The sequence below is a fragment of the Acyrthosiphon pisum genome, chromosome A2, assembly GCF_005508785.2.
Source record: "Acyrthosiphon pisum isolate AL4f chromosome A2, pea_aphid_22Mar2018_4r6ur, whole genome shotgun sequence".
Taxonomy (NCBI): domain Eukaryota; kingdom Metazoa; phylum Arthropoda; class Insecta; order Hemiptera; family Aphididae; genus Acyrthosiphon; species Acyrthosiphon pisum.
In genome coordinates, this window is record NC_042495.1 from 89,380,651 (window position 1) to 89,389,490 (window position 8,840).

General features: G+C 29.4%; 1 protein-coding gene across 1 annotated transcript; it reads left to right on the plus strand.

Annotated features, from left to right (window-relative positions):
* The first annotated feature begins 1,907 nt into the window (after positions 1-1,907).
* On the plus strand, positions 1,908-7,373 carry LOC100169114 (tonsoku-like protein). The gene is made up of 3 exons (XM_001948318.5): positions 1,908-2,309; positions 3,015-4,333; positions 4,423-7,373. The coding sequence occupies exons 2-3, from the start codon at positions 3,026-3,028 to the stop codon at positions 7,048-7,050; spliced, it is 3,936 nt and encodes a 1,311-aa protein (XP_001948353.2). The 5' UTR covers positions 1,908-2,309; positions 3,015-3,025; the 3' UTR covers positions 7,051-7,373.
* The last annotated feature ends 1,467 nt before the right edge of the window (positions 7,374-8,840 follow it).

Sequence of the window (8,840 nt, forward strand, 5' to 3'; positions counted from 1 at the left end):
ACTTTTTAATATATTGTATATCTACAACCGTGCTATTAACTAGTTATTTATTTTTTCGAAATTCTCTGTTACTTCCATAGACCTTATACAGTTACTTCTATGGTTACTTCTATGTTAACTAAAACAAAAAAAATCGAAAATCCATTTCCTACATAACCTAGAAAAGAGATTAAGGAAATCAAATATATTTTCAAAATTAAAATCATACTTTTGGTACCGTGTGAATTTTTCTTGGGTGAATTTTTCTTTCGCTTATTGGTCTAAATCACAGATATATATATAGCAGAGATTAGTATAGACATCTGTGGTCTAAATGCACAAAACAACGACCAGCTTTCAACCTTAGATCATATACAATATACTGTGTAATATGATCTAAGCTTTCAACAGCCTTAACAGTACTTAATTTTTATTTTGAAAAAACGTGCGAAGGTATCTAATATCTATCAGCGATCAACAACTAAATATGCAACGGTTACCCCCTCGCATGCGCACATCAAGCACTAATGTCAGAGGACAGAATCGTCGCTTACTGTGCTTCAAATTGTTTACTAGCCAGTAGCCACTATGATACAGTAATACCATAGTATGAACATTTTTAACAAGACTTTAGGTGGCTTTAGACTTCAGCTGGCAAAAGTAAGTACAAGAGGTGTTTGATAGGCAACCAAACAAACACCACCACTTTTCGACTCAAGAGTGGCAAAGTCCCATGAACTCTGGCATAAAGTATATGGCACCGACAGCCAATATTATCACGAGTGTTGTATTATTTCAACATTTGTTATTATATAATATTGTTATATAATTATATTATATTGTGGTCTGATGAGCGCGTTGGTTGTCCTCTGACACAAAACGTGTTGTAAGTGCAAGCATCGGGCGATGTCACTAGTTCCCGTATGGGTAACCTGGGTGGTTTTAGTGACAAATCCTCGCCACACACACGTGTTCTGAACCAACCGTATCCCCCTACAAATGCCAAATGCTAAAGGCCAAGTATCCGGGCTTGAGGTCAACAAAAAAATATATATATACACACATATCAATAATATTATAAGATTTATATGCATTGGTATTTTTTTTTTTTTGTGCATCCTTCTCGTAGATCTAATAACAACTGGTCGGGTCTATTTTCCTCCAAAAATGAGATACCGTCAACTGTTAAGCGTTTTCCTCTACTAACCATTTTCCGCAAAAACAAAATAGTTGGATTTCATATTTCTCCAAATATTAAAGTATTCAGCCAGCACCAGTATTGTGTACTGTAGTTCGTAATATAAAGTCCGATTACAGTCGATAACACCGTAACATCTTATGATCATAGAATTAAGTAAGCCGTATTCATTGAAAGTACCTACGTCCTGTCGTCCTAGGTACGAAACCATGTTTTTATGCTATATGTTTTTCGCTGCCAAGCCCTCAATCCTCAAGATATAAAATATTATACACTACAAATTATTCATTTATTTTGTTAAATATGTATTAAAGTGTGGTACTGTGATCCAATTTTATAATATTGAAAAAAAAAGTATAGAATTTTGGTATTCATAATATTTATATTTCAGCCTGTTTGTGTAGGTGTGTGTAATTACTAATTATATCATTAAATATTATTATAACATTGAATCCCACTATTCCAATCAAAAGCATTTTAAAGATTTTTTTGGAACTTGTAAATTTGAAATCGCTATTTTAATATGATTTCAGGAAAATAATTAAAAAATAATGAGCTTACAAACGTGTAAAATGTAAGAAAAATAGATCACCAAATGGCTTAGATAGGTATAAAATATTGTGAGGCTGTGCGTATTATTTTGATTTTTGAATATATCTATTCGGTTCTTCCATGATTTGTTATCGTATCTATTTAAACAATACCCTATTTCAATTTGGCGGTATAAACTTCTGTATCAGTCTGTGTTTGTATCATTAACTATACGAGGTGTGAACTGTGAAGCTGAGTAAAAATGGATTGTAGTAAATATAATCTTCATAGGTAGTAATCACTAATCTGTAATATTGTACAAGTTTACATTAAAAACCATCATGTCAATATTTTTTCCATTGAAAACCTTTATTTGTTATTCATTATGATACTTTTTTGTAAAAAATGACAATAGTAATAAAACATACTCTGAAATATCAGTGATTCTTCATTATAAAAGTAAATACCATCATAATATTGTCATGTTGTTGATAAATTGAAAATTCTTATATTTAAAATAATGTTTACAATTTGTGATCATGAACATCAATCATATCAATGTACTATAGTAATGCGTGTAGTTACCAATCTATAATTTGTGGTAAGTAACAATATTATAATAAAAAAATAAAAAACGGGTAAAGGTTTCAAAAATTATTTCTCTTGAGACTGGACTTCTTCATTAGTTACAATAATAAACATGTTGTTCATTGTTCTTACAAATTATATACTGTAACAGATACATTTCTTGTCTTGTTTATAATACCTATATTGACTATTTGCATTATTATTTAAGAGATAAAATAGGTTTTTAAAGTAAAATTTAACAAGTTTATTTAAAAAAAAAACCAAGTAATAATAATTAACAATTTTAGATAGGTAGATAGTTGTTTGGTTTCATAAATAAAAAAAATTCCAGCTTTACGCTTTTACTGTACAAACATTTATTAGTTATTACATTTACATTTGGAAAGTTGCTGTGTAACCTAACCTATACTAACCTTTTGTAATAGATATCATGTTTATGTATAAAGACATTAGTATTAGTTAAAAAAAAAGTTAATATTATTAATTGTTGGAATAAAAAAAGTTTTATTACCCAGGCTCAATTAGATATGTTGTAGGGTATGTTTTTACCATGTGTATTATGCTGAATCGTGATTTTTACTGTTTTGAATTTTCAAATTTAAACATTTAACATTTTAGCACAGGCCTGAATATTATTATTTCTACACATTTTTTTTCTTATATTGACATTACTTCTATATTAATTAATTGTATCTAATTTATTTATTATTATTTCTAGCTTGAATCGTAATGAATGAAATGGAAGAACGAAAATGGTTAAAAAAAAAAGAAAAAGCATTGTTGGATGATAATTTTGAAAATCTTTACTATGCTTGTAAAGAGTTGGCTGATATTTATGTCAACCAGGAAGATTATCAACAAGCATTAAGCCAGTATGAACAGTGTGAAGAAGCTGCTAATCGTTGTGGTGATGAAATACGTTTGGGTGTTGCAAATCGAATGATTGGTGAAATGTATTGTTATTTGAATGATTTTAAAAATGCTATTAAGCATCAGAAGCTTCATCTTAAAATTTCTAATTCTAAAAATGATGTAGTCGAACAGCAAAGGGCATTAGCCACATTAGGTCGTACTTATTTTTTATTCTCTGAAACGTTAGACGATATGGATAACAAATCAGAAGTACTAAATACATCTGTTAAATATTATCTCAAAAGTCTAGAAGTATGTAATAAACTAGGTAAAGAAGTTGGCACAAAGACTTTATCTGAGATGAAAGCAAGGTTGTATCTTAACTTGAGTCTTTGTGAAGAATCATCAAATGAATTGAATAAATCAATGGACTACATAAATAAAGCAATGAAATTATGTTCTGATGCAGATTTAAATGAAGAACTGTGTAAATGTTATTCCATAAAAAGTACTTTATATTCTAAGCAAGACAATTTTTCAAAAGCAATTGCTTGTGTTGATCAAGGTCTTCAAATTGCATCCAGACTTTCAAATAAAAAGTTTATAGGAACAGAACTTTTATGCCTTAAAGCTGAACTTTTAATAGACATCAATGACTACCAGACTGCCAAACGTGCAATGATAAAAGCATACAAACTAAAAGTACCAATTAAAAATGAATTCGAAGAGGTAGTAAAAAAATTAAAAATTATTGTTGTTATGTGTCAAGTTGAAAATAGTTTACTATTGGCATCACAAATGGATTACGAACAACGAAGACAATTAAATGAAAAACTGGGAGATGCTTGCGTAGCACTGAAAAAATATTCTAAAGCAATTACTTATTATGAGAAGATGTTAGAAAATTCAGAACTTTGTGGTATGACTGACAAAAGTTTAATACCCTGTTATGTTTCATTAGCACAAACATACAAAGATAATAAGCAATACTATCAAGCGTTGGAATATTTTTATAAAGAATTGAATATTTACAGTGAAAATAGTATTGAAGCTTGTAAAACTTTATTAAACATTGCTGATCTTATGGAATCTCAGTATGACCCATTTGATAAAATTTGGTCAATATATGAAAGAGCTAAATGTATTGCACGAAAAAATAATGACGGACACTTAGAGTTAGCAGCAGTATGTATTTTTAATACAAATTTCATAATAACTACTATTTTTTGTTATTTAAACTGTTTTTTTTTTATTGTGTTAATAATTTGTTTCAGGTTAAAGGAATGAAGTGTTTAGCTGAGGACAGAAATCAACTAGAATTAGTCAATGACTTGAGAAGTGAACTAAATAGTCTGTTAAAATATGAAACTGAATCAGCAGAAGAAGAGTACGATGTTCCAGATATTTGGGATGACATATCATTAAAAGACCTTTCAGATATCGACGAAGAAGAAGACGATAGAAAAAGAAAAAGACAAAAACAAACTACAATACCTGAGAAAAAAAATGAAAAGGGAGAAACCCCTATCATTCCTGCTTGTGCCAAGGGTAATGTTAAATTAGTTTTAAGCTTATTAAAACAAGGTCATTCAGTAAATGCAGGTGATGCTTTAGGGTGGACTGCTTTACATGAAGCTAGTAATTATGGACATGTTGATATTGTTAATGTCCTTTTAGACCATGGTGCTGATATTAATAACCGCGGTGGACCTTGTTGTGAAGGTATTACACCTTTGCACGATGCTGCAGCATGTGGTCACTTGGAAGTTATAGATTGTCTTTTAGATAGAGGTGCAAATCCTTTGGTTAGAACAAACAAAGGAGAGACACCACTTGATTCGCTGATAGCTTGTCGTAACAGAGTGATTTTAGAGGAAAAAAAAGAGTTGGATTCAAATAAACTGGCTCATTTTTGGTCAATTGTTGAACGTCTAGGCGAATGCTTACGAAAAGCTGGCCACACTCCACCTGTACCTTTGACTGATGTAGACGAAATATTAAAGAATGGACAATTACCCACAGATAACTATTTAGGAGTAATACCTGATAATCATAAGAGGTCAAGAAAGCCTTATGCTGATATCGAGGATTTTGATAGATTAGAGAGAAAAGAAAAAAATATTGATGTTGAAGACGTATATACATCTGGTGCTGCAGAAGACTATAAACAAACCATTAGTCAGTTAAAAAATCATAGCAAAAGACGGCGAGAAAGTGAAATACACTATGAAATATCACAGCCGCCATTGGTTGAAAATTCAGTCGATGAATGGTTAGAAGAAGATATAATTATTAAGCCAAAAAAAAGATATTGTACTGATACAACTAAGCATAATTATTCACCTATTAAAGAATTCAATTTTGAAGATAACGACAATTGGCTTAATGATGAAAAATTACCTGATATTTCTTCCGATGTTGAATCAAACAAAGAAGTACAAAGTTTTCTCCCAGATTCTGATGAAGATTCGGATAGTGTTATTGTTATTTCAGATCAACAAAAAGCTTTAGTTAAAAATAATTATAAGCCTCTAATGCTATCCACAAGCAAAAAAAAACATCAAAGTAAATTAGAACATCAAGGGTTTATAAATATAAAAAATATTTCAGCGGAAATCGATGAACCAGTTCCAATATTTCAACCTATGAAGAGAGATGAAATTGCGAGAAACATTAATCGTACAATTAAGGTGCGAGTCAAGGATAGATTATTCCTTGTACCAATACCTGCAAGTGAGGAAAATATTAATTTAAAATGGCTGTCTACTGAAGTTTCAAGGCGTTATCAAAAACTTGAAAGTGTGAATCCTATTTTAAATTTAACTACAGATGATGGAGCTTTATTGGACGAAAATGATCCTATTGATTTAGTATATGGGTTACAAGAAGTTTTGGGTAATGTCATTGGTTGGAGTACAGAGACTCTGATTGAAACTTATAAAAAATTATGTGTGGAATCAAATACTACCTTCGATGAATCAATATCTCAATTTTTAGATGTTCTACAGGCTACTGGAACTTTGGATATGTCAGATTATATAATGATGCCTAATGTTTTAAACATAACGCTGAACGTAGCATGTCATTATCATCATTTACAACTATTATGCTTGTCGGGTGTGGCTCTTGAAGACAATGGAATGAAAATGTTATCAGAATATATGTCTAATCTACAGCAGCTAATCAATCTCGATGTAAGTTGCAACAATGTTAGTTCTATAGGTATAGGTTATTGGACAACATCAATAACTAATAATAAATGTCTAATTAATCTAGAATCTTTGAATATTAGTCATAATCCTATTACTAACGCAGGTCTAGCTCATCTCCGTTTAATTACTCAGCATTCTACTAGTCTACGATCTTTGTACTTACGAGATATAGATATCAATCATGATTGTTATGATTATGCATCCGAGTTATATTTAGATAATATTGAAGACCTAGACTTGAGTTTCAACATGTTAGGACGAACTGGAGTTTCCGGATTCTTCATACGACTGGACCCGATGCGTTTGAAATATTTAAATGTACGTAATACAGGTTCATCAATGGTGTTACGAGAATGCACGCTGTTTTTAGAACGTAGTCAAGCAGATTGCCTACATTCAATAGATTTATCCAGTCTTGACCTTGAAGATGAAGACTTAGATTTGTTGTGTAATTGTTTGGAATCTGCTGGAAATTTACAGCATTTGTGGTTAGCTGACAACCCAAAAGTTACTCAAATGTGCATAGACAGAATCAAACATTTAAGTGTTAAATTTGTCCACATGGCTGGTTGTAAACCAGTTGATATTTCAAAAATTGACACTATTGATCTAGAACAAATGTCTATATCTGGATATGGTGATTCAACTTTATTTAAAAATGCTCCTTACAATGTAAAAGTATCGCTGTGATTAAACATAATTTTTATTAATTATTTATAACTTATTTTTGTTAAAAATGTAATAGAAACTATACTATGTATTAGTTGTTATTTTTCTACTTTAAGTTATACTTTTTGTAACATAATTAACATGTTTAAAAAATATTAAACTTTAAATATATGTTTTGTATTTTTAATTTGCAATTAGTTTTATCATATTATTATAATTTAATTTAAAACAAGAACTTACTTTAATACATTCAGACAAATTTAGTTTAGATTCTGGGCTATTTATGTAAATTAATTAAAATTGCCGCAATATTAATTATATTTAAAAGAAAGATATTATTTATGTAGCTACTAATTGAAAATTAAAAACTAATTTTCTTGATGTTTGAGTTAAATTTTTTTTATAAAAATTAAAATGTCGACAAAGGTAGGTTTTAATATAGGTAACTATATCATGGTAGTTAGTAACTAATCTATGATGATAAATGTTTAAATATAATATGTTTTGTAGAGTACAGTATATTAAACTCATAATACATTAGGTATATTCATAATTCATCCTTATAATGATTGATAACTGCAACATTTTTCGATTTTACTATGAACTTGATTTTTTGCACTTCTTATTTCCAAGAAAAGTGGCATGCATTGATTTATTATTATTTATTATCTATTAAAATAGTTATAATTTAAGTTGTCATGTTAATGATTCTAATGGTCACCAATTATTGTCTAACACTGAATATTAATGTTATTAAATGAATACTTTTTAATTTTTATGAAATCAGCATATAATATAATTGTACATTATATAATCATTTAGCCATCCATATTCTGCCATTGTAACATAAATAATCTACCTACCTCAATAATAAATATACCTGTTTATAGATATTTTAATTTTTTAATCTTCTATAGGTCTATATTCTATAACTGGTAAATCGTAAATATAATAAAGTTATAATTAGACCGCGGATTATATGCATTTGCATATATGCATATGCAATTGCATATAATCGCATTTTTTTTATCAAGTATACATATTTCATTGATCGCGATGTAAAATGGCATATAATTGTATTTTTAAACAAAAAACACACTGATTAAATGTGTTAAAACGCATACTATTTAGACGTATAGTACCTACATACCGACCGAATTAATTGACCGGATGAGTTTCTACTGCTGTCGTTATTTATATATTATCTTATCGAAAACTCGATAAGAAATTTGAAACCCCATCAATACAACATGATTTAAATCTGATTCTTACACATTTTTCTAAAATACCAGAACTAATTACAAGTCTAGAAGCAAGAAATTTGCTACTACACAATTCATTAAAAGTTATGGAGGAATTATTAAGAACAGCATCTGAACTGCCTGACGTATTTTCAGAAAAAATCAAGGCAAAGATTAGGTACTCGATTACTGAACAAAAATCCTGGCTATAATTCCCTAAGTATGATCGACGGTTACATTAATGGCACAAGTACTGTACTGCCCAATACAATAACGAGCACCATGGCTTCTAAGTTTAAATACTGTCCTGTGATGTTGAACGGTCATTTTCTGCATTTAAACTTATTTTGGATGACAAGCGCCATAGTTTTACAATAGACCATTTGGAGCAACATCATACTGCTACGAGAACTACAGTTCTAAATAATTATACATAAATGTAATATAATAAATAATAATTATTAATTATAAATTATAATAATTTTTTTTTTGTTAATAAATTTCATCATCATAGTTTTTTTATATTGTTTTTAAATTTAATTCGTAGTGCATATTTCTGTATTTTATGCT

What these genes read in the sequence shown, in the direction of transcription:
- LOC100169114 (XM_001948318.5), top strand. Translation starts at nt 3,026, where the DNA reads ATGAATGAAATGGAAGAACGAAAATGGTTAAAAAAAAAAGAAAAAGCA. An exon ending in GACACTTAGAGTTAGCAGCA is followed by an intron (nt 4,334 to 4,422) that starts GTATGTATTTTT and finishes AATTTGTTTCAG; the next exon opens with GTTAAAGGAATGAAGTGTTT.